This window comes from Piliocolobus tephrosceles, chromosome 19 (assembly GCF_002776525.5).
Source record: "Piliocolobus tephrosceles isolate RC106 chromosome 19, ASM277652v3, whole genome shotgun sequence".
In the NCBI taxonomy this organism is placed as follows: domain Eukaryota; kingdom Metazoa; phylum Chordata; class Mammalia; order Primates; family Cercopithecidae; genus Piliocolobus; species Piliocolobus tephrosceles.
This window is the reverse complement of record NC_045452.1, coordinates 2,149,852-2,176,157: the sequence shown is the minus strand read 5'-3', so window position 1 is coordinate 2,176,157 and position 26,306 is coordinate 2,149,852. Positions and strand designations below refer to the sequence as shown.

The following is a 26,306-nucleotide window of genomic DNA, read 5'->3' as shown; positions in this document are numbered from 1 at the left end:
CAGGGTGTGTACTGGAATATGTGATGGGGGAGTGAATGCATGCTAAGTCTAGACGATGCCCGGAGCGGGCTGTAGACCCACTCATGTGAACTTCCGCTCACCCCCGCCCTGGAATCCTCCCAGGCCCAGATCTCCCCTTTCTCTGAGTGTTCCCACTCCCCAGCCAGCAGGCCATGTTTTAGGGCTGGACCCACCACCATCTAGAATTGAAACTCCTGATTAGGCCTCCTCGCATGTGAAACTGGGCTGCAGCCTCACCCCCGGAGAGAGTGGCCCTCACTTTCTTTGGTGACACAAAGCTGCTCCTACCCAGGGAGAGCCTGATGGAGTTCAGTGTCCACTTATGGCCCAGTCGTGCCACCCTGGGTACTGGGGCCAGGCACTCTCCTCCTGGGTAAGGCAGGAATCAGGCTGGGGTGGGGAGAGTGTTCTGTTACTCTTGAACGTGTGCTTTGAGTGGAGCAGCATAAATAAAGAGACACAGCCAAGGGAAAGGTGTATATTTAAAATTCCTCCCCTTCATTTTCTTCTTCAAATGAATCAGTCCCCACTTCTTCATAATCCTTCTCCAGGGCAGCTAAGTCTTCCCTTGCCTCAGAAAATTCTCCTTCTTCCATTCCCTCTCCGACATACCAATGCACAAAGGCCCGCTTGGCGTACATGAGGTCAAACTTGTGGTCGAGGCGGGCCCAGGCCTCCGCAATGGCCGTGGTGTTGCTGAGCATGCAGACGGCCCGCTGCACCTTGGCCAGGTCTCCCCCGGGCACCACGGTCGGGGGCTGGTAGTTGATGCCCACCTGAGGGACAGAGAAAGAGGAGGAGCCACAGAAGAAGATCCAAGTCAGCCAGAGGATAACTCAGGATGGGGCATCTTGGTCACCTGGCATGGCCACAAGTCATGGTCATGGGCGTGGGAGTGGGTCTGTGGGATGCAACAGGCAGGATGGGACTGGGGAAGCCAGCAGGTGGTGAGGGAGGAGCTGAAGAGAAAGTGAAAGCAGGCAGGGCAACAGAGCACAAACCCATCTCTACCAAAAAAAAAAAAAAAAATTAGCCAGGCACGGTGGCCATGCCTACTACTCCCAGCTACTCAGGGAGGCTGAGGTGGGAGGAACACTTGAGCCCATAAGGTCAAGGCTGCAGTGGGTTACAGTGGTACCACTGCACTCCAGTAGCAGGGACAGAGTGAGACCCTGTCTCTCTTTTTTTTTTTTTGAGACAGAGTCTCACCCTGTTGCCCAGGCTGGAGTGCAGTGGCCGGATCTCAGCTCACTGCAAGCTCTACCTCCCAGGTTCACGCCATTCTCCTGCCTCAGCCTCCTGAGTAGCTGGGACTACAGGCGCCCGCCACCTCGCCTGGCTAAGTTTTTGTATTTTTAGTAGAGATGGAGTTTACCATGTTATCCAGGATGGTCTCGATCTCCTGACCTCGTGATCCACCCGTCTCGGCCTCCCAAGGTGCTGGGATTACAGGCATGAGCCACTGCGCCTGGCCAACCCTGTCTCTTAAAAAACAAACAAACAAAAAAAAAGTAGGTGGGGAAGGGCTGGGCAATCAAAAGCTAGAGAAGGAGGACAGGGCTGGTATAGGGGGCTCAGCAAGTAGCCAATGAGAGTCATGAGTGACATTAGGAGCGGGTGGGGAGGTGTCTGGTACATGTGTATGTGTAAGAGGGAAATGCATTCTAGATTCGAAGCTATTCAAAAGTGTACTCTCTCCCAAGTGGTCATCTGAAGTTCCTCTTAGTTGTGTTGCAAGTAAATTTAAGGAAGTTTCCCTGCCAAGAGTGAAAACTGTTGGAAGAGGTCACAGGGATATTCCAGAGCAGTAAATAAAGAGACCCGAAAGGCCCTGGACTGGTGTTGGTGTTAACCAGGCTCTATGTTTTTGGAAATTGGGACTTTTTGGAAGAAAAGCAGGGACTCCAAGAAGGTTGTTGAAGGTCTTGCCAAGTTCTGGCAGCATAGCAGGTCTCCCAGGCTCAGCCCAGGCCCGTCTTACGGTGGTGCAGCTATCCTGGAAATCTCTCTTCTTCCCAACACATGTCCCAAACCAAAGCCAACCCCAGGAACCATGGGAAACTGGGACAAGTTTAACGTGGCAAACCGTGACATTACTTATGGGGACTGAGAACCACAGTGATGTCCTTGGCCACCTCTCCCACTGAGACCACCACATTTTAATTGTCAGTCTCTTAAATCCATAGCTTTAAATGCACATCCTCCTGAGGGGCTGGGGTGGGAATGGCAGCCAGCTGTGCAGCAACATGGGTAGCCAGCCAGCCACTGCGCCCACAGCAGCCGTCATTCCTCTCAGGCACAGGTGGCATCTTGGAGAGGGGCAAAGTGGGGAAGGGAAAGGCAATGAATATGAACTTGGCCATATCACATATGTTGCTAGATCTGAACCGACTGCCATAAACCTTGAGCCTGGGCCAGCTTGCCCTCCTCTAAGTGCTAACATCTCTTGACCTGAGTCAAGTGGGGACAAGCACTGTTGGAGAGAATGCAAGATGCAGTTTAGCAGCATTCACTCCAGGGAACGTACTTTTCTTAGCTTATGCTAATGCTACCATAATGATCCTTCAGGACATAACCCCAGAGCTTCTGCTTGAAGGAGAGAATGAGGGGGCATTGCCTTTTTGTTAATTTCCCCATCACCCGCCATGTCTCTCTCATTCATTCTCTTTTTTTCCCATTCATTCTCCTACTAGCTTGTTGTTTGTTTCCATTTGAAAAAGGAAAAAGAACTTCATGTTTTGGAAGACTAGGTTTGCCAGGATGATTAGAACTGCCACAAAAAACATAAGCATAGGGTTGAGGCAAAATTATATATGTAGCTAGGAGGAGAGCAGTGAAAAGGAATGCCACACTCTTCACTCAGCAGAACAGCCAGGTCAAAGCCCCAGACTCACACAGGGCAGCCATGAGGCCAGCATGCAGCTGGTGCCTCACACTTGTAACTCCTGCCAGAAAGAACTGAGGCATGCTCATCTCTTCACCTCCAGCAACGGAAACAAATCCTGACACATAATAGGTACCCATAAAACCTCTGAATGATTGAAAGCATGACTAGGGGCCGGGCTTGGTGGCTCATGCCTGTAATCCCAGTGCTTTGGGAGGCCGAGGTGGGTGGATCACCTGAGGTCAGGAGTTAGAGACCAGCCTGGCCAACATGGTGAAACCCCATCTCTACTAAAAATACAAAAATTAGCCAGGCGTGGTGGTGCACACCAGTAATCCCAGCTACTTGGGAGGCAAAGGCAGGAGAATCACTTGAACCCAGGAGGCGAAGGTTGTAGTGAGCCGAGATCGCACCACTGTACTCCAGCCCAGGCAACAGAGCAAGACTCCATCTCAGGGGAAAAAAATTTAAAAAAATAAAAGAGAAAGCACGACTACAGGACACTAGTTAAAGGGAATGTGGTAGCTGTTATGATGGCAGAATCTGACAAAGGACCATGGGCGGGGTGGCTGAGCTGTTCACATGCACAGCCAGGCTGCATGCCTGCCGGTCCAGCTCAGAGGGTTGACTTCCACCATTCGGCATTCCTGGTCCTGGGCCCCCAGGGCCTACCCTCGCTATTTCGTATCTCCCCACTGACTCTCTGAGCCTGGCATTTTCCAGACTGCGGGCACTTGGTCAACCACCAGTCATGCGGCTTGCTGGTTTTTGCTTATTCCTGGTTAATGGCAATGGAAAATAGCAATCATAGAATAACTATAAAAGCATCTTATTATTCCAAATTGATTAAGATGTGCAGGATAGATATTTAAGTTTTCAAAATAAATTGGGAGAACACATCTTTTTGTGAGAGGGAGGCATCATACTCCTCTGGCAACTGGAATAATTTGGTTAACTCTAAAATTAAAATGGCCACAAAATCATGCTGTACAAGGAAGCGTAAAATATCCATGAAAACTAACGTTAGGTTGAAGGCCGGGCGCGGTGGCTCACGCCTGTAATCCCAGCACTTTGGGAGGCCGAGATGGGTGGATCACAGGGTCAGGAGATCAAGACCATCCTGGCTAACATGGTGAAACCCTGTCTCTACTAAAAATACAAAAATTAGCCAGGCGTGGTGGCGGGCGCCTGTAGTCCCAGCTACTCAGGAGGCTGAGGCAGGAGAATGGCGTGGACCTGAACCCGGGAGGCAGAGCTTGCAGTGAGCCGAGATCGTGCTATTGCACTCCAGCCTGGGTGACAGAAAGAGGCTCTGTCTCACACACAAAAAAGAAAAAGCCAGGAGCGGTGGCTTACGCCTGTAATCCCAGCACTTTGGGAGGCCAAGGCAGGCAGATCACGAGGTCAGGAGATCAAGACCATCCTGGCTAACACGGTGAAACCCCGTCTCTACTAAAAATACAAAAAATTAGCCAGGCGTGGTGGCTGGCGCCTGTAGTCCCAGCTACTCGGGAGGCAGAGGCAGGAGAATGACGTGAACCCAGGAGGCAGAGCTTGCAGTGAGCTGAGATCCCGCCACTGCACTCCAGCCTGGGTGACAGAGCGAGACTCACAAAAATAAAAATAAAAAATAAAAAATAAATAGGCCGGGCACAGTGGCTCAAGCCTGTAATCCCAGCACTTTGGGAGGCCGAGACGGGCGGATCACGAGGTCAGGAGATTGAGGCCATCCTGACTAACACGGTGAAATCCCGTCTCTACTAAAAAATACAAAAAACTAGCCGGGCGAGGTGGCGGGTGCCTGTAGTCCCAGCTACTCCGGAGGCTGAGGCAGGAGGCTGAGGCAGGAGAATGGCGTGAACCCAGGAGGCGGAGCTTGCAGTGAGCTGAGATCCGGCCACTGCACTCCAGCCCCGGGCGACAGAGTGAGACTCCGTCTCAAAAAAATAAATAAAATAAATAAATAAATAAATAAATAAATAAATAAATAAATAAATAAAGGCCAGGAGCGGTGGCTCATGCCTGTAATCCCAGCACTTCGGGAGGCCGAGGCAGGTGGATCATGAGGTCAGGAGATCAAGACCATCCTGGCTAACACGGTGAAACCCTGTCTCTACTAAAAATACAAAAAGTTAGCCGGGCATGGTGGAGGGTTTCTGTAGTCCCAGCTATTTGGGAGGCTGAGGCAGGAGAATGGCGTGAACCTGGGAGGCGGAGGTTACAATGAGCCGAGATTGTGTCACTGCACTCCAGCCTGGGCGACAGAGTGAGACTCCATCTCAAAAAAAAAAAAAAAAAACAAAAAACTAACGTTAGGCAAATTGAACTAAATCATGAACACCAAAAGCATGGCACTTCAGGTCAGTAGATTCCGGCCAATACTAAATCATTACTTGTTGCTCAGTAAACAAAACCAAAGGTGATTAACCAATTAACCAATTTAAAATAGCACCAAACTTTTCTAAAATGGCCGAAACAGACAAAACTTTAACAGCATTTGTGTCTCAACCAAAGCTGAATTCCACTTACGTTACATTTGGTTGAAGTCCCCCTCCCCTTATCATCACATAAAGCCTGAAGCACCCATGGAATTGCGTATCTTTGGTAATCTCCCTCTGCTTCTGTGGTCCTCTCCCCGCTTCCTAAGTCATCAGCTCTCACCTTGAAGCCTGTGGGACACCAGTCTACAAACTGGATGGTCCTCTTGGTCTTGATGGCAGCAATGGCGACATTGACATCCTTGGGCACCACGTCGCCCCGGTAGAGCATGCAGCAGGCCATGTACTTGCCATGTCTCGGGTCGCACTTCACCATCTGGCTGTTGGGCTCAAAGCAGGAGCTGGTGATCTCGGCCACAGAGAGCTGTTCGTGATAGGCTTTCTCAGCGGAGATGATGGGTGCGTAGGTGACCAGCGGGAAGTGGATGCGGGGATAGGGTACCAGGTTGGTCTGGAACTCAGTGAGGTCCACATTGAGGGCCCCGTCAAAGCGGAGAGAAGCAGTGATTGAGGACACAATCTGACTGATGAGGCGGTTGAGGTTGGTATAGGTAGGGCGCTCAATGTCAAGGTTCCTGCGGCAGATGTCATAGATTGCTTCGTTGTCCACCATGAAAGCACAATCTGAATGTTCCAGTGTGGTGTGGGTGGTCAGGATGGAGTTGTAGGGCTCCACCACTGCAGTAGAGACCTGGGGGGCTGGGTAGATGGCAAACTCCAGCTTGGATTTCTTGCCATAATCCAGGGAGAGGCGTTCCATCAGCAGAGAAGTGAAGCCGGAGCCAGTGCCTCCACCAAAACTGTGGAAAATCAGGAAGCCCTGCAGGCCAGAGCAAGCGTCTGTCTGGGGAGAGCAGGATATGAGAAGAAATCATGAAGACAAGTTTCCGAGAACACCCCACAGTGAAAAAAGCCAGACCACCCACTCTGTCTGCCCCACTGCACTTCTCTACATTGTTTTGTGGATGAAATCAAAACAGCTATGAAGAAGTAAGGAAACAAAAGGAGTTGTATTGATCTTTGGAGGAGTGGCTAAAATATGGGATGGGGCCAGGCACAGTGACTCAATGCCTGTCATCCCAGCAATTTGGGAAGCTGAGGCAGGAGGATCCATTGAGGCCAGGAGTTCCCAACCAGCCCGGGCAACATAGTAAGTTCTCACATCTACAAAAAATTGTAAAAATGAACTGGGTGTGGTGGCACACACCTGTAGTCCCAGTTACTTGGGATGCTGAGGTAGGGGGATCACTTGAGCCCAGGAGCTCGTGGCTGCAGAAATCTATGATCACACCACTGTACTCTGGCCTGGATGACAGAGCAAGACTCTGTCTCTATTTTTGTTTTAATAGGATGGCAAGCTGCAGGGGCACATGCCTCTAGGTACATGAAGGTTTCAGCCCACTAGCTTGGTTGAACAGGGAATGAGAGTTTCAGAACCACAGTGGATGATGACTTTGCCCTTTGGGGGCCCCAACTCCTTGCCCACTTTCCCTGCTCTTGTCATTTGATTTTGTGGGAACTGCTACCTACACACTTCAACCCAACCTTGGAAGGTGACTCAGGGCACCAATTTCAGAAAGGTACATGGAGCCGGAAAGCCTGAGTTCTAATATCAACTTTGCCATTTCTTGGTTGTAAGAACTTGAGCAAGTTCCTGAGCCTCTCCAAACTTCTGTTCCCTCTTTTTTTTTTTTTTTTTTTGAGACAGTGTCTCGCTCTGTCGCCAGGCTGGAGTGCAGTGGTGCAATCTTGGTTCACTGCAACCTCCACCTTCTGGGTTCAAGCAATTCTCCTGCCTCAGTCTCCTGAGTAGCTGGGACTACAGGCGCCTGCCACCATGCCCAGCTAATTTTTTGTATTTTTAGTAGAGATGGGGTTTCACCATGTTGGCCACGATGGTCTCCATTTCTTGACCTCGTGATCCGCCCCCTTCAGCCTTCCAAAGTGCTGGGATTACAGGCATGCGCCACTGTGCCCGGCCACTTCTCTTCCTTCTTAGTGAAAATGGGGACAATAGAAAATCCTCATAAGGTTATTGTTACAATTAAATGAAATAGCATAACATGCTGAGCAAGGACCTGATGCGTTGTAGGCACGGATGTCACCTCTTATCAGAGAATTCACAGAATCACAGGATTTTCCCACTGGGTGTGATTTGAACCACAGACAGCTTTGAGGCCAATGACCCTGACAAGCCCTCCTCTCAACAGAAAAAGTGAACATATGCAAAAATTTGGCACCCTTAGCTCCCAGGTAAAGAACATGTGATCAGGTCCAAGCTTTTCCACTTACAGATTAGCAAATGGAAGCTTAAAGAAAGAAAGTGACACAACCTACAACTCAGAGCTTTATAGTCCAACCAACTGAGTTCAAACCCCAACTCTGCCACTTTTCAGCTGTGTGACCCAGGCTAAGATATTGAACCACCCCGGCCCTCACTTTCTTCATCTGTGAAGTACAGGAAGGAGACCTCCTAAGTATAATTTTTTTTTTTTTTTTTTGAGACGAAGTCTCGCTCTGTTGCCCAGGCTGGAGTGCAGTGGTCGGATCTCAGCTCACTGCAAGCTCCGCCTCCCGGGTTTACGCCATTCTCCTGCCTCAGCCTCCTGAGTGGCTGGGACTACAGGCGCCTGTTTTTTGTATTTTTTTAGTAGAGACGGGGTTTCACCGTGTTAGCCAGGATGGTCTCGATCTCCTGACCTCGTGATCCGCCCGTCTCGGCCTCCCAAAGTGCTAGGATTACAGGCTTGAGCCACCGCGCCCGGCCCTAAGTATAATTATTAAGGATTAAATGAAGGAATGTACTTGACATTTGTAATGGCATTTGTAAGTGCCCAAATGGATCAGCAATCTCTTCCTCTCCTCTTCCAATTTAAATGCTTTGTTAACCTGTGTTTCCAACCAGCAGAGACCTCATCCTGCCTTACACCCGGAACCTTCCCCAGATACTACCAGAGAGTATCAATGAGTAGGGCCTCAGCCTGGAACACAGTCTATGATGCCAACACAGAGGAAGGGGCATCATCCCTTTGCGTGCTTCTGATAGAATTGAAGCAGAAATTCCCAAAGCTTAGGAGCTCCATCGTATAGCCGGGGGTCACATGCCTCTCCCCAGCCTGATCAAAGAGGCATGGGGCCCATCGTGTCCACTCCAGCCTGGCCCACCCATCCCCTGCCCTCCTGACTCTTACCAGCTTCCGTATGCGGTCCAGCACCAGGTCAATGCTCTCTTTGCCCACCGTGTAGTGGCCCCGGGCATAATTGTTGGCTGCATCCTCCTTTCCTGTGATGAGCTGCTCTGGATGGAAGAGCTGGCGGTAGGTTCCTGCCCGAACCTCATCTTCCAAGAGAGGAAGACCGTTAGGTCCTACTGCCCAGGGGAGAAGCCTCCCTCCCTATCACACTACCGCAGGACCCCCTTCCGGTCTCCCCTACCTATAAAACTCCACGGAGGTTTTAAGCCAGACCACCTCATAATGAATCCACAAAAGGCTAAGAGAATTCCCGGGGAGCTCAGGGACTAACAGAGCCAAGGCCTGTGGCTCATGTGGGTGGTGAGAAGCAGGCTGCCCTGCTGGCTGGAACCCTAAAAAGCCTGAGCTTTACAAAGCTCATCCAACACCGCCGGCGCAGTGGCTCACGCCTGCAATCCTAACACTTTGGGAGGCCAAGGCGGGCAGATTGCCTGAGCTTAGGAGTTCAAGACCAGCCTGGGCAAGATGGTGAAACCCCATCTCTACTAAAATACAAAAAATTAGCCGGGTGTGGCAGCGTGTGCCTATAGTCCCAGCTACTCGGGAGGCTGAGGCAGGAGAATCGCTTGAACCTGGGAGGCAGAGGCTGAGGTGATCCGAGATCTTGCACTGCACTCCAGCCTGGGCAACAAGACAGAGCAAGACTCCAACAAAAAAAAAAACCCACAACGACAAAACTTGGGCCAGCCGGGCGCCATGGCTCACGCCTGTAATCCCAGCATTTTGGGAGGCCAAAGCGGGCAGATCACGAGGTCAGGAGATCAAGAACATCTTGGCTAACATGGTGAAACCCCGTCTCTACTAAAAATACAAAAAATTAGCCGGACGTGGTGGTGGGCACCTGTAGTCCCAGCTACTCAGGAGGCTGAGGCAGGAGAATGGCGTGAACCCGGGAGGCGGAGCTTGCAGTGATCCGAGATCATGCCACTGCACTCCAGCCTGGGCGACAGAGCAAGACTCCGTCTCAAAAAAAAAAAAAAAAAAAAAACCCAAAATACCAAAAAACAAAAACCAAAGTGCATCGAACACCAATGCCAGCTGCCTCTCCTCCCTTCCACCTTGACCCTCAAGGTTTCCCTTTCGTTTTTCCTTTCATGCTGCAAGGTGTACCAACAGTTTAACTTAAGTCCATTTGCATTAACATGTTCTAGGGACATGGAGAAAGATTCAGGATGATCTGCCCAGAACCTAGACCCTCCCAAGAGTTGTCCCACCCCTCAACTCCACCTCGTGGTGGCAATAATACATGCCAGGCATGAGACGTATTTTAGAATAATGTGAAGCAAAGCTATGTTCCAGGTCCTAGATGAGCAAGAGCCCTAGAGAGGCCTTTAAGGGGTCTCTGCTCACTTCCAAGTGTCCACACAAGCAGATCAAGACACATCAGATCAGGCCCCAACTATGTCGCCTCTTCTCTTTGGGGTTCCTCTACTGCGTGCAGAAAAGTCATCTGTGCAGTGGCCTGGGAGGTAACCTGCACTTTGTGCATTGGTGCAGACCATCCAGGGGGTGGAGCATCTGCCCTCTGTTGCCCCTAGACATTGGTGTTCAGGCACTATAGTTCACGCCCAGTCCTCTTTGGGAAACTGTCCATGTCTTGCTTGATGAGCGAGGCTTGAAGCTGGGGAAATCCTGATGTTCAACTGAGAGTTGACCCAGGGGTCAGAAACGGGGGAAGTGGCACTATTGGGGGATAGTGTGGGAGGGGGAGATCTGCCCAGACACGAGGCAGAATTCCTCTATGTTTCCTAAACCTGAAGGAATCTCATTCCAGAACTCCAGCAGCCCCTGGCTGTGAAGGAATGTGCCTGCCGTGATTGGCCCCTTTGTGTGTAAGATGCTCTGAGGTTATACCCACCCGAGGGCAGACTCAGAAACCTATACTTAGGGAAACTGGTCACTTAGGGGTGTCTTATAATTCCTACAATTATTTGGGTTTTCTTATCCTCAGTATTTAGTAGCGATGTGACCATTTTGGCATGGCGCCACAGGTCTCGGGGGTTTGAGTGGGAGGCATTTTGTTCGGCATAGAGTCTTGATCACTGTTATGAGATTCTCCGAGACTGTGGGGACCCCAAGGAACTAACAGATGTCACGTGGGGTGGGAGGCTCCAGTTGCACCATCCCCACCTTCCAGCTAGAGATGCTCCTTCCTTAGCTACTGTGGGCCAATGCCTCTGCGGTTTCACGATGTTCTCTGTGGAGAGGATCTCCACCCCCACTCACCCACTACGGTAGGCTCCAGATCTATCATGACGGCCCGGGGCACGTGCTTCCCATTGCCAGTCTCGCTGAAAAAGGTGGTGAAGGAGTCATCATCATTGATCTTGCTGGCTTGAGCATCAAAAGTGCCATCTGCCTGGATGCCATGCTCCAGGCAGAAGAGCTCCCAGCAGGCATTGCCAATCTGAACTCCTGCTTGGCCCACGTGGACTGATATGCATTCCCGCTGTGGGGAGAGGGAAGCATCGAGGTCAGAGAGTCCAGGCCCCCAGCATGCCTTTGCCCTACACCCCCATAACATTCACCTTGCAGGCCAGCCAGGCCCCAGCCCCGCATTGCCAGCTGGCGTTGAGGCTGCAGGTGCCCCAGCTCTATAGCAGCTGGACCAGGACTTAGATCCAAAGAAGACACAGCTGTTTTGTGCTTTGCTCTAAAGGTTGCCTCCCAGGGTTAACCTTTTACACCAGGAAAGAAAAAAAGAGGGCGGTTGCAAAGATGAAGCAAGGGGCTAATTCCAAACCACAAGACTCCTGTACCGGTGAAGAAGGCCCAAGGAAGAACTGGCGATCATGGCAGAAACTCTCCTTCAACCTACTCCCACGCAAGGCAGCATTCACAGCCACTCCTGACCCTGACTTTCTGAGCATTGCGCACACATGCGCACACATATGCACACACACAGTCTCAGGATATCACAGAGCGAATGAGCACTCATGAAAGGAACACGCTTTGGAAGTATACGCCATGGCTGTCAGTAGTATCATGGTTACCAGTGTAGACATAAAGGATTATCTGTTATCCCAAGAGAGGATTAGGAGGGTATAAATTAGGCCCCTCCTGCATGCCGAACAATTGGAAAATCTTTGCGGCCCCATAGCCTCCCCCTTACCTATGCCAGGCCAAGTGTCAAGTAAAGCTGACCCCGGAGTGTCCTTAGCTCTGCCTTGCTCTGATGTGAAGCCACAATTGCCTAATTGGTATTCGTACTAACAGCTTAAGATGGGGAGTGCACTGACAGGAATGTAAATTGGTTCAGCCACCATGGAAAACAGTTTGGAGATTTCTCAAGGAACTTAGAACTACCATTTCACTCAGCAATCCTGTTACTGAGTATACATCCAAAAGAAAATCGTCCTACCAAAAAGACATGTGCACTCACATGTTCATCACAGCACTCTTCACAACAGCAAAGACACAGAACCAACCAGGTGCCCAGCAACGGTGGGCTGGATGCAGAAAATGTGGTACATATACACCATGGAATACTACGCAGCCCCCAAAAAAGAATGAAATCATATCCTTTGCAGCAACATGGATGCAGCTGGAGGTTATTATCCTATGCAAATTAATGCAGGAATAGAAAACCAAATACCACATGTTCTTATAAGTGGGAGCTAAACATGGGGTACTCATGGCCAGAAAAATGGCAACAGTAGACATTGGGGACTGCTAGAGCGGGGAGGGAAGGAGGGGGGCAAGGATTGGAAAACTAACTATTGGGTACCATGCTCACTACCTGGATGATGGAATTAACTGTACCCCAAACCTTGGCATCACGATATATACCAATGTAACAAATCTGCACATGTACTCTCTGAATCTAAAATAAAAGTTGAAATTATTAAAGAAAAAGGGGGGTGGGGAGTGTGTGTGTGTGTGTGTGCATGCATGCACACTTAGGGATGATAGACTCATTGTCCCACCCACACCTTGCCCTGGGGAAGCAGTGGCCCACACAAGGTGGCACTGTGCCTGGGGCAGCTGCCTGAGCCCAACAGGAAGCATGTGCCAGGTCTGTGGGTTTCTATTTTTATCTATGACCTGCCCTGGCATTTTCCAGCTCCAGGTAACCCAAGCCAGGGGCAGAGCCTCCAGAGGGCAGGGCTGGGCACGGAAGCCAGTAGAGTCCACGTCAAAGTGTGGGGCTCCTGGGGACGTGGAAGAATTTCTGGGCATGGAAAGCAGGGCAGCTGCCTTGAGTAGCATTTTGAGGGGCCAGAGTGTCAGGACCATTGCCCCCTAGTTCAATTTTACAACGGTGCCCCCACCCTAATCCTGTCTCTGCGCTGGAGCTGAGCGACACCTGGTCCTTGCCTTGAGGGAGGATGAGCACGGGGACGAGCACGGGGCAGCCCGACACGGGGGGGAAGTCCGACGGGGGACGCAGCCCGCTGGATCTCTGTAAGTCTGGTGGCTAGGGAGAGGCTTTACCCACAGAGCTGCCCACACCCCAGGTTCACATCTGGCCTTCTCAGTTTACTTTCTGTGCTACATGGTCTGGGCTGAGTTACTGAACCTCTCCTCATCTGAAAAGTATAAGTTAGCCAGAGTTGTCGATGCTGTCTTGCCATTATCATTTTCATTACGGTACTACCTGGTAGCATTTTTCTCCACCGGGAAGCGGCACACATAGAAAGAGCTCTCAGGTCCCTGCTCCTCTCTTTTTTATTGTGGGGTCTATTCTCTGCCTCCATCTGAGGGTTCAATTCAGGCCTAAGGAAAGCAGCGTCTGCATCCAGAAGCCACCAATAACCAGTGAGTTATCCACCCAGACCACGGCGTCACATTCAGCACGTGGCTGTGGCTTCCCAGGGAGGTGTGGAAGCTGAGGGGACACTGGAGAGGCCCGAGGGGGGCCTGGTCCTATATATTATCCTTCTAAGTGACAGTATCCTCTGTGGTCCTAACCCTCAGCCTTCTGGGTCTGTCGCCCCCTCACCACCACCACATCCCGACCACCCTCTAGTCCTGCCTACGGTGCTGCCCAGCCCCCAGCCTGCTCTCACTTCTGGAACATTCTGGGGCTTTCCAGGGAGGATGCAGGGATATTTTAGGAAAATCAAAGGATCATGGGAGGAAGAGTCAAGGATCTGGGGAACTGAAAACCACTAGCATGACAACAACGTTTTTAGCCTCTTTTAATACCCTCTTTAATCTCACACTAATACATATGCCAGTCTTTACAAAATGTCTGTCTCTTTCTCTCTCCCCTGCTCCCGTCATGCGCACACACACACACACACACACACACACACCCCTTAGAAAGAGCTATTTTCCCTATTGAACTCACTCGTAAGAATAATGGGAGGCATAAAATGACTCAGAAATGACTGACAGATTCATAGGTGCTCCCAAAAGCGCAAAGTAGCTACAGCAATCAAGAGAGAAGGAAGGTCCCTGCTAACAGGAACCAGGCTCCTTGGAGAGAGGGAGGCGTCCAGGTCCGGGGTGGGGAGTGTGCTAGATGAGCCTGGAATGTTGCATAGCGCCTGGAGGCACGGAGGCTAACCCAGGCGCTGCCCGAGCACCTGAAGAGGCTCCTGTTGCCTGAGACAGACAACCTGAGCCTCACAAGGAGTGATGGCAGCATTTGAGTGAAGCAGGATGCACAGATGAAAATCTGCAAGTCCTCAAAGAAAACCCCCAGAGAAAAACTCATTCATCCCTATCCAGACAGCCCCGTTAGTTAGGGAAGGCTCTTTTTCTTTTCTTTTTCTTTTTTTTTTCCTTTGGAGACGGAATCTCGCTCTGTCTCCCGGGCTGGAGTGCAGTGATGCAATCGTGGCTCACTGCAAGCTCCGACTACCGGGTTCACATCATTCTCCTGCCTCGGCCTCCCGAGTAGCTGGGACTACAGGCACCCGCCACCATGCCCGGCTAATTTTTTGTATTTTTAGTAGAGATGAGGTTTCACTGTGTTAGCCAGGATAGAGAAGGCTCTTTTTCTTTAACTGAAGAATGTCTGCTAAGCAATGTGGACTGAATAATAGATTATGCAGTATTGCCCTATTCCATCTTCTAATTACGTGATTGATTTGGACAAGAATGCCAACATCATTAGGTGAAAGACTGACGGGAACTGAATCTTCGCCCAGAGCCAAAGAATCACCGTTACAGTCACAAGGGGGAGAGTAAGTCCCAGGGTCTCCAGCCTAAGACTGCGATCAACCTCAGCATCGCTAATTGTGGGCCACCCTGACACTGAGGACCTCCTGATGGGACTCAGTGTGACACGCACCACCTGTGAGGACTTCTTCTCAAAAACACTCAGCCTTCAGCACTGAGCCCGGTAGATTCACCTTCCACTTCACAGGCAACACAGGGATCAGAGGGTTAAGTTCAGTGACATCAGAGAAAACAAAATCAATCCAGAAGGTGGAACGTCGTACAGGGCAGCTGGTCCAGGCTTTTTGTTTTATTTTGTTTTTTGAGACGGAGTCTTGCTCTGTTGCCCAGGCTGGAGTGCAGTGGCATGATCTTGGCTCATTGCAAGCTCCGCCTGCCAGGTTCACGGCATTCTCCTGCCTCAGCCTCCCAAGTAGCTGGGACTACAGGCACCTGCCACCATGCCCAGCTAATTTTTTGTATTTTTAGTAGAGACGGGGTTTCACCGTGTTAGCCAGGATGGTCTCGACTCCCTGACCTCGTGATCCGCCCGCCTCGGCCTCCCAGAGTGCTGGGATTACAGGTGTGAGCCACCGCGCCCGGCCCAGCCTTTTCAGCTCATGAGAAGTGAAGAGCTAGGAGGAGCTGTTCCGTATCAAAGGAACTAAAGCACCACCACACGCGTCATGGAGACTCTGACTGAATTCTCGTTTGAACAAATCAAAATATTTGGTGGACGAATAAATTGATTTGCTTTGTTCAGCGTATTCATGCAATTGTGGTTAAGTATGAAAACATCCTTATTGTTTAGAGTTGCATCCGAAGCATTTAGGGGTAAAATGTCCTGATGTCTATACTTTAAAATCCTTCCCAAACACAGCAGATAACAGATGGAAAAATCATTCTTCTTAAATCCAGATAATAGGTATATGGGTGGCACATTACTCTACTTTTCTGAAAGTTTGAAATTTTTCATAGTAAAAAGCAAAAATCATCATAACAAAGGAGACAGAGAAAAAATAGGAGCAGGGACTGCCCTCTCCGGAACCCCCTTACCCTGGGTCATTGCACGCAGTCACTTACTCAAATAATATTGACTACGTGCCTACTGTGTCAAGGCTTTGAAGTTCCAGGAAGAAATCACAAGTGAAATTCAAAGTTGCAAGAGGCTTCATGGCACCGTGAGGTCCACGCCCAGCCCTAGCACTCTGCAGGCTTCTTGCACCTGCTCCTAGCAGGGACGAGGAGCAGCCCACAGCTCCTGCATCGAGCTCCCAGCTCAGGCACTGAGCTTGACTCCTGCAGCCATGCTGTCTCATCATCCTACCCAGCCTTTGGCCTGGAAGTTCCACAGAGCGGACCCAGTGCTGACACCTGTGGGAGGCATCCTCACGTCCAAGAAAGGGCATCCATCTATCATAACGAGGGATGTTGTATCGGCTCCGAACATTTAGGATACCAGAGCTGGGCCAGCCTCATGGACCACCTAACATGATTCCCTCTCCATTATTTTACAGATGAAACAGTTGAGCTCAGAGAGGAAAAGGGACAAATTCAACATGTCACAGCTCTGCAGCAGCAAAAGAGCCCAGATCAGAATGCAGGGTTTCTGACCTGGGCCTGACTTCTTTCCTTTAGATCACACAGCCTCCTGCCTCACTTGCAGCTCTGAACTCCCAGGGCCCTGAAGTGTGCCCACATCTACGTCAATGCAAGACCAAGTTCGGATAGCAGAACTCCAAACAGGAAATGTCTCTCATGCAGAGGGAAATGGAGAATGGCTCATGGGGCGGCCTCTTTGAAAATGGGTCATCCTTGTCTGACACAACCAGGCATCTGCTTCTCGGTGCCCGTGTGTGCAGCTGGGGTTGGGGGCAAGGGGCAAGGTGACCCAGCAGAGGATATTTAAGTCATGCGCTCGCTCCAAACTCATATTTCAGATTCCCCTGTCTAGCCAATCAGAGCACATGCCTGTCACTCACACTGCTTCTCTCTCTCAGTTCTATTTTCAGTCTGGGCTTGTAGAGCTCAGACAAGTTCTGTCCTCCTTGGGCCCTGTGAGGGGAGGAGGTCCCGTTTGCTGCAGAAGCCTCTCCCACCCAGCTTCTTCTAGGGGGTGAAGAGGAGGGAGGTGGAGAGACTAAGGGGGTCCCTTCCTCATGAAAAGCATGCCACTTCTCACACAGACCTCATGCTGGGATAGCGACAAAAGGCAGCTACTCATTTCTACAGCAAATCTTTTTGTGTGGTTGCATTCGAGACAGCATCGTGAGGTACTGGGCTCTCATTCATCCTTCAGGTCTCCAGTTAAATGTCACTTCCTAAGGGAAGTCCGCAAAACCCCAAGACAGCGTAGGGCCCTGCCATGTGCTCCTCCATCCCCTTCATTCCTGTCATTGTAAGCATCACGCTATATTACAGCTGCCTGTTCATTTTCCCACCTTTCTAGTAGAGAACGTAAGCTGTGTGCGGGCAAGGAATCTTTTTCACTCGTGGACTCCCCAGTACCGAGTCCAGTGCTTGAATGTAGCAGGTGCCCAGTTAACACAGGGAGGACTGGAATGAAAACCCTCCCTGAGGGGCTGCAGTCCATGCAACAAGGACAGTGGCCAGTGCCTAAGAAGCATACGGGTCAAGCGCGGAGGGAGCTCCAAGGAGAAGGAGACATCTTCCAGCTTGGTTTCCTAAAGGAGAAATATTCACAGGGACCCTGAAGAAGGCGGACAGCCAAGATGATCCGGGACAGTCCAGGTGGATGCAGAAGCAGTGTGAGCAAGAGGCAGGGAAACGCAGGGTGGTTCCCGCACACTGCCCAGTCTGTCCGGAGCGCAGGCTGAGGAAAGGCGGGGCCAGTGAGACATCTGGGCCACCTGTGACCACTCCGCCTGGGGAACCACTGCCCGGTGAGCCAAGGCCCCTCGCTGGGAAGCATGCGCCCAGTGCCTATGTTTTGCAGAGCATCAATAAAAGAAATTCTAGAAATTTGCAGCCCGTTTATAATGTTGCTGCAAGAAGCTCTTTTTTACATCAAACTTCTATTCTATTTTAATAATAGTCATTTCCTTTTGCTTTGTTCTCAGAGGACTAAGATAAGCTAATCACCATCCTTGGCAGAGGGAGACTTTGAAGACTTAAAAAGGCTGTCTTGTGATACTATTTCCAAGTATCACAAGACAGTAAAAGTGGCATATTATCTGGGAGAGGGCCGACGTAGGCCACAGTGTGTGCCCTGTGAAAGCCGGGGACCGCCCCCACTCCCTGACCACCTGTGCTCTCATGCCCCAGTTGCTCTCAGGAAGCACGTGATTACACCAAATTATCTCTAATTGTCAGGCTGGGAAAATAGATCACATATATTTTAGGACCTAGGTCAGGGATGGCAAATGAAAAGCCGGCCCACAGTGTCGCAGAGGGGTAATTAAAGTAAGGACAGATGTGGCCCCTGAAGGGCTGCTGAATTCTCTCTGCTCAGAACTCTTCCATCATAGAGCATAATTGAAATCACTCATAACAAAGAATAGATAGCAAGCCAGACACAGCAAATACAGAGTCGGCCTAAATTCACTTTAGTGAGTGAAGGTGGCTGGCGAGAGGGGCTCAGATGATAGACACTGCAGTTAGGGCAGCAACAGGGCTCACAGGAGGCCAGCTCTGGCCATGAGGCCATCTGCTAAGGAGACTCCCAGCATAAGAGGCTGGAGGATGTCAAAGGCCCTTGGGCTTTGGCTGGCACTGCGGCAGATGCAGGAGACACTTAGGAGTTTCAATCCGAAGCACACAGTGCCTGCTCCATCTCCTGCTCTCTTCTGCAGCTTATTATCTGAGAGAACTCCTAACAGGAAGACACTGCAGGGGAAATGCCAACCACAAAGGCCACAGATAGTGCTGTCCTTCCATTGTGGCCGGAGGGAAAAGGAGCATTTGGTCTGCTTCCTCCCCCGGAGAGTGCCACATCCTCCCGCCCACCCCCATCATCACCGGCCCTGTATCCACCAGCTACTTCCCCCTCCAAAATTATTTTTAACTTTTAATCTCCCTTTGAAGGTCACTCAGGAGCCTCATCAGAAAGCACTCAACAATGGCATTAACCCCCACCCCAAGCTCTGCATGGGCCTGGCCGGAGGTTGGGGGCTCCCACTGGACTTACCAACCCAGCAGCTCTGCCCCAGCCGCTGCCCTGTGAGCCAAGGCCCCTCACTCGGAGGCATGCGCCCAGTGCCTCTGGGGAAACTTGCCCTTCGTGATGGGAGGGGAGGAGGAGGCAGTCATGACCTGCAGCGCCTGGGAGCCCACACCATGCTCTGGGGTCAGAATACACCTATCAACTCCACAGAGCTCAGCCATGCCTGCCTACATGGGGTGATGGGCAGAAGGATGTCCATTTGGTCCCCAGAACCCTCCATTTTTTTTTTTTTTTTTTTTTTTTTTGTGGAGTCTTGCTCTGTCGCCCGGACTGGAGTGCAGTGGCCGGATCTCAGCTCACTGCAAGCTCCGCCTCCCGGGTTTACGCCATTCTCCTGCCTCAGCCTCCTGAGTAGCTGAGACTACAGGCGCCCGCCACCTCGCCCAGCTAGTTTTTGTATTTTTAGTAGAGACGGGGTTTCACCGTGTTAGCCAGGATGGTCTCGGTCTCCTGACCTCATGATCCGCCCGTCTCGGCCTCCCAAAGTGCTGGGATTACAGGCTTGAGCCACCGCGCCCGGCCGGTCCCCAGAACCCCCTAACTGCTCCTTCGTGCTCCCAAGTTTTAAAGGAATGCACTTAAGGAAGGCGTGTTGCAGATGTTCCCACCTCCCCATAAACCACAGAAACTTTGTGCCCTGGTATCATTGGCATGGGCTTGGCTTAGGGCACCTGGCCAGGATTCTCCTACCACTTCCCAAAAAAGGTGTCATAGTCTGAGTTCCCAGAGAGGTGCGTGCTAGAAGGACACTGGGAGCGGACGGGCATGGTCTGCTGCGGGAGTAGCCTGCTGGTCCCAGCATGGGCCAGTGGCTCAAGACAGAGGCTCTGGTGCCCAGAGGATGTAAACTCCAGCCCCTACTCAGCTTCTTACCAGCTGTGTAACTTTAGGCTCCAGGACAGAAATGCTAAAGGGTATTCGTGGTACCGTGTAGTGGGTAGCTGGGGAGAAGGGGTTGGGGGGGAAGTTCACAGAGGAAAAATGCTCATCTGCCTAGTAGCTAGAGAAATGCATTTAAAAATATACATAAGGATTAATTACACTTTTCTTACCCAGAACCTACAGAAATGCCAAATCTAATTCTCCTTAACACCAAGGTCACCTCCCCCAAACCGCCTCCAGGGAGGGAAGTGGAGGGGACAGGACAGCAGCCTGAAACTTAATCCTTGGATTAATAAAGTCATTTTTGTAAGGGTGGGATTCTAGGGGTCTAGGTTTATAGATGTGTCATTTTAGCCTTTTACAAATGAGCCAAATGATATTTTAAAAGTTTCTGTGAGTATAAGATGTTCAACAAAAAATATTTGCCATCAAGACACTGCAACGCACACAAGTTAAATGTTCTAGATAGAACCTACTATACAAAATCGAGTGTTTCAAAATAAATGAAAGTATTCCCATTTCAAAACATTTAACCATAGGTTTTCAGCTAAACACCCAAATTCTTAAGCACATTCAAAATAAGGTTTTGCTGTTTGAATTGTTGATTTACCAGGCATTGTCAGAAACTCGTCTGTGGATCACACATTGAAGCTTGTGCACAGGGCTGGGTTAAGAACCTCCATGCTCCTGTAAATATCCTCTGGGCTCCACTCTGTACCACAATGGCATTCAGATCCAAATTAAAGCATTCAAGGGAAGCACTTGGAAAATCATAAAGCACTAGCTACCTGCTAGATATTATAAATATTAAATATCAATTCTAGAGTATGCAGCCTAGCATTTGCTTCAAAATTACGGAGGGAGGGAATAAATGAAGTGAGACAAGTCAGAAGTTGGTAATTACTGAAGTTAAATGATGTGTATAATGGCTCATTAAACCATTTGCTTTCCGTTTGCATATGTTTGAAATTCCCTACCATAAAAAGTTTAAAAATAATAAAATTCATGTGGAGCCTTGGAAATGTGAATTATAACCCTCTTCATTTTGCAGGTAAAACAAACCCATCCAGAGAGGTTAAGTGACTTTCTTGAAGTCACACAGTTAGCTGCAGAGCCAAGAGTCAAAATTCTGAACTCGCAGCTCTGGGCCCCTTCTGTGGCCCCATACCAGGGGCTTCAGGCAGAAGTAGTTTCCTGTGGCCAACCTCCCTAATATTCCCAAATTCTTTCAGCTCCCAGGAGTGTCGGGGAGCCGGCGAGGAGGAGGGAAGGTGCTGACGAAACTGAAGCTGGAAGAGTAGAGCTCCGGGGAGCCAGGAGGCCCTGGACACTGTCCAAACGTAACAGGGCGGGGCAGAGAGGGTTCTCGCCTGCATTCTGGGTCACTGACACCTGGAGCACGCCTGCCCAGGGAACCTGACCTTGGCCATGACATAGGCTTATTCTGCCCTCCCTCTGCCCCCAACCTTTCCAGCCCATCTCCCTACTGCTGAAAGATCAGGGGTCCGGGAGGGATTCCTGGGATTCCGGGCTTTCGGAAAGTGGATTGGGGGCAAATGTTAGCCACCAGGGGCACTGGGGGCGGAGAGGGAGACCCTAGAGAGAGGAACTGCGTGTTTGGAGCCGCCCCTCGGTAAGATCCGCGTCTGCAAATGGAGAAGGGGCGGGGGCAGGGAAGGTAGCAGCCGCGAGCCCCCTAAGCCAGGGTAGGAACAGGTCCAAGGTCCTCTGGCCTTTGGAAGCAGAGACTTCTGAGTCCCAGAGTCCTTCGACTCTGACCGCTGGAAAGACCTGGGAGCTGAGTGCGCCCGGAGGACCTCGCCGCGCTGGGACTGTGCGTGCAGCAAACCCAAGCCGCTGGCGAGGGAGTGCAAGAACGACCTCCACGCGTGGGGGGATCGCGGCGCCCTAAGTCCCCTGTCACATTCCAGGCCCTGTCAATTAGGCTGGGTTTGGAGACGTGACTACATCTGGTCCCATAGCTGTCCCGGCCCAGACCACCCATCCAGAATCCCCGGACTCGCCCTTCTCTCCACTCTGTCCACAGGCTGCCCACCCGGGGACCCCAGAATCTCGCCTGCTTCTCCGTCGGGTTCCCCAGGGTCTCCCTCCACCTCGTCTGCGCGCAAAGCTCGCATTAGGTCCCTTCAAGGAACAACCGACCCCTGGTCTCTTTTTTCCCCCGTACGATAAAGGGCACCAGGTGTTCCAGCCCAAGGATGCGGACTCCTCGACCCTGAACTCCCACCCCCAGAAGGCCTTGAGCTCTGCAGCTCCAGGTGGACGGGTCCGTGCACCTCCCCGCAGACGCGGCCCTCCGTCCTGTGCCTGCCGCTCTCCCGCAGCCCTCCCTGCCCCGGGAAGCCTCACCATCGCTGCCGCTGTCCTCGCCCGCGCACCTCCCAGCTGGGCCTGCCCGCCCCGACTGCTCCAGATACGGCCGCCTCCGCCGTAGTGACACACCGGGAGGGGGGGACGCCGGGGACAGGCGCGCCGGGCCCGCAGCTGCCCCCCGGCATCACAGTGCCGGGGAGGGGCGGGCAGGTCACAAAGGCCCCTCCCCGCCCACCCGCGGCTCAAATCTCCGGGTCCTTGGTCCCGCCTCCGCAGCCAGGGGCGGTCGCAGCGGGGACTGAGCCCGCGGGGGAGGCTGCCCTATTACCAAAGCGCACGTGTCCACGTTCCAACACAGCAGGCGAGAGCAGCCTTCGTGACCCCAGCTGCTGGAGAAGGAAATGTAAAATGCAGCCAGGCGAATCGCGCGGGTCACCCCAAACTTCCGTTCTCCTCCGACCCGCTGGAAAGGCTCCTGACTGGGGTGTAGCTGACCGGAGCGGGCTGCAGCGGCCGCGGGTACCCAGGTGCCGTCTCAGTCGGGCGGCCTAGGGCCGTGCGTGCTTGGCAAGCTGCAGGGCCTCTGCTCCCAAAGCCTGTGCCTCCTGCCGCCAAGGCCCGCCTGGCTGGTGGAAAGGAAATGAGATGGCGTATACAGAGCTCCCGGTACAGGCAGGTGCTCAAGACTCTTTCTGTTTTTCCCCTCTCTCCGGGTACCTCCCACCCCCACTGGGATTTTCAAATATCCCCCCTTAATCCCTTCCTACCTTTAAGCCCCAAACGTGCCCAAGTCACATGTATGTACTCCAGAACTCATACCAGGATTCCCCTGCCTCTGCCCAGTAGGAAGACCTGCCACAGATGCTGTTGATTGCCCTCTGCTTGGGAAGGGGTGGGCACTTGGTAAGAGCCCCTCTTCACACTTTAGATGTTGGCCACGTTGTCACCCTGCCCATCTCCCCTCACTTCCCCCCAGGTGGGCGATGGGCGGGATGCTCTTTGTTCCTTGTTCTTTCCCTCCAGTGGTCAGTTCCATTCATGTTGAAAGGTGTACCCCAGCCTCTCTCTTCCACTTTCCTCAGACAACTGACCACCAAGCACCAAGCTGCCACAGGCAAATTCATAGGTTTTCCTTAAGACAATACCACTTTAGCCAGACGTGGTAACTCCCCAAGTTTCCAAGCACAGTTAGAGATCTTTCTGCTCTTCCACTCCTAAGACATGCCTGTTTGTGGCCAATAGAGAATGGGAGCAGATTTCTCCTTATGTATGCAGCAATCTGTTCTGTTCTATTGGCCACCATTCATAAAGGATAGTACCTGTGTCTTAATCATCTTTGCATTTGAGAGAGTACCAAACACAGTGACCTACCTACTGATACAAATGGTACTTGGTAAAGCATGCATTGAATTTTTGTCTATCTTATAATGTAAGATCCTGACAATTAAGACTCGGGATTAAGCTAATTGTGCCAAGCATGTGATAAATGCTCAATAAAGGATTTCGGTTATTATTATAATTGATTTGCTTTCCGGGAAACTGATTTGCTTTCCAGGAAACCGATTTGCTTTCTAGGAAACCAGGGCGAGCAGCGAGTAGGCAAGGCTAAGAGCAAAACTGCACATTTATTTTTGGTCCCCCAGCTTCAGGAAAGAAGGTGTGGGGGAGGGGTGAGGTCTGTCGGTCTCCAGCAGGGGAGGCCGGGGAAGTCACCCGGTGGAGCTCTGAGGCGGAGTTCCTACAGCCCCAACAGGAGTGAGGGCTGAGGAAGTGCGCACCGCGCACCCACCCGGAGCCGCTTTTATGTCCTGGGCCCGGAAGTGGGCGGGACATAGGCGGGTCGGGGGCGGGGCGGTAGGCGTGGCTAGGCGGGTTCCGGTTTTTCTCCGTCGGAGGTCGGGTTGCGCCTGCGCAGTCGACCTGTGTCTTTCCCAGGTGCCCGAAAGCTGATGGTGAAGAAGCCGGAACTGTGCCATCTTGCCTCCGTTGGTCCAAATAATAATTGTATATGTATTTCTCTTCCAAACTCTCCCATAGCATATTCTATTACTTCTTCCATAGTATTTCATTCTTTTTTTTTTTTTTTGGACAGAGTCTCACTCTGTTGCCCAGGCTGGAGTGCAGTGGCCCTATCTCTGCTCACTGCAACCTCCCTCTCCCGGGTTCACGCCATTCTCCTGCCTCAGCCTCCTGAGTAGCTGGGACTACAGGTGCCAGCCACCAAGCCACCAAGCCCTACTAATTTTTTGTGTTTTTAGTAGAGACAGGGTTTCACCATGTTACCCAGGATGGTGTCGATCTCCTGACCTTGTGATACGCCCATCTCAGCCTCCCAAAGTGCTGGGATTACAGGCGTGAGCCACTGCGCTTGGCCCCATAGTATTTATCACTTTCTAGTTTGGATTACAGGGGTGTGTGTGTGTGTCTAAACACTACAAAGCAGCAGCACCTTACAGGAAGGGGTGTGGTTTTCACCTTACAGGAAAGGGTGTGGTTTTTACCTTACAGGAATGGGTGTGGTTTTCATCTTAGTGCCCTCCCACCAAAATTAGCGAGCTGAGTGCGTCAGGTGAGCTCTATAAACACAGCTGGATAAATTCACTTTTTGAGTTCTCTTTGTGAACCACCACATAAATCATGAATGGGTTCTTAAGGTGCTGGGATAAAGATGATGATGATGGTGATGATGATGATACTAGTAATGACGGTGGCCCTGAATTGCCTTTCATTATGACAGGGCTCTTGAACACCTCATCTTTCCTGTTTATGAAAATATGGGCTGGAGGGAGCCATGACTATACCATAAATGCTAAATATAGCATCTGTGGGTTCCAGGGAGATAAAAAAGGTTGGCTGTTACGGACTGAACTGTGTTCCCCCAAAATTAATGTATTAAAGCCTAATCCCCAATGTGACTATAGTCAGAGATAGGGCCTGTAAGGGGGTGATTATTATTAAATGGGGTCCTAAGGATATGACTCTAATCCAGAAAGACTGGTGTTGAAGAGGAAGAGACACGAGGAGGATGCAGACATGGAGAAAAGGCCACATGAGGACACAGCAAGAAGGCAGCCATCTGCACATCAAGGAGAGCGGCATCAGGAGAAACCAACTCTGCCAACGTCTTGACATTGGACTTCCAGCCTCCAGAATTGTGAGAAAATTAATTTCTGCTGTTTAAGCCACCCAGTCTGTGGTATTTGGTAATGACAGCCGTAAGGAGACTAAGACAGTGGTCTTGGAGTCTTTAGAGAAAATACAATTGGCTGGGCGCAGTGGCTCACACCTATAATCCCAACACTTTGGGAGGCCGAGGCGGGCAGATCACCTGAGGTTGGGAGTTCAAGACCAGCCTGACTAACATGGTGAAACCCCATCTCGACTAAAAATACAAAATTAGCCTGGCATGGTGGTGCATACCTGTAATCCCAGCTACTTGAGAGGCTGAGGCAGGAGAATCGCTTGAACCCAGGAGGTGGAGGTTGCAGTGAGCCAAGATAGCACCATTGCACTTCAGCCTGGACAACAAGAGTGAAACTGTCTCAAAAAAAAATCTACTTCTTTTTAGTTTTTGTTCTCTCTTAAAATTATTTGATTTGTGGCATCCTGGATCCCCCATTCCACCCTGCTCTAGGCTTTCCTCCCTGGGTAGAAGTTTGGAAAGGGGAAAGGACATGTTTTTAAGTCCCTGTGATGTTTAATTTTATGCGTCAACTTGACTCGGCCACAAAGTACCCAACATTCACTGGTTGAACATTATTCTGGGTGTGTTTGTGAGGGTGTTTCTGGGAGATAAACATATGAATCAGCAGACCATGAAAAGCAGATGGCCCTCCTTAATGTGGAGGGGCCTTAGCCAACCAACTGAAGAACAGAATAGAACAAAGAGGCTGAGAAACTGGGAACTTCTACCTGCTTGACTGTTGAGCTAGGACATTGGTCTTCTTCCCTTGCACTAGAACTTTCACCATTAGCTCTCCTGGTTCTCAGGCCTTGACTCAGACTGAAACCTCATCTTCAGCTCTCCTGGGTCTCAGGCTTCAGACTCAGACTGGAACCACATCTTCAGCTCTCCTGGGTCTCAGGCTTCAGACTCAGACTGGAACCACGTCTTCAGCTCTCCTGGGTCTCAGGCTTCAGAC

At 51.1% G+C, this 26,306-nt stretch overlaps 1 protein-coding gene across 4 annotated transcripts; it reads right to left on the bottom strand.

The window, feature by feature from the left end:
• Positions 1-484: 484 nt before the first annotated feature.
• Positions 485-22,733, bottom strand: TUBA8 (tubulin alpha 8). Of its 4 annotated transcripts, none has more exons than XM_023197698.2 (5): positions 22,493-22,733; positions 10,884-11,106; positions 8,595-8,743; positions 5,567-6,247; positions 485-797 (listed from the first exon to the last, which is right to left on the bottom strand). In XM_023197698.2, exons 2-5 carry the CDS (start codon positions 10,909-10,911, stop codon positions 504-506), a joined length of 1,152 nt encoding a protein of 383 aa, XP_023053466.1. In that variant the 5' UTR covers positions 10,912-11,106; positions 22,493-22,733; the 3' UTR covers positions 485-503. The 4 variants fall into 4 exon arrangements, with proteins under 4 accessions (XP_023053466.1, XP_023053465.1, XP_023053464.2 ...); XM_023197697.2 differs by having other exon boundaries at positions 22,201-22,725; XM_023197696.2 differs by lacking the exon at positions 22,493-22,733 and adding an exon at positions 22,230-22,255.
• Between the last annotated feature and the right edge of the window lie 3,573 nt (positions 22,734-26,306).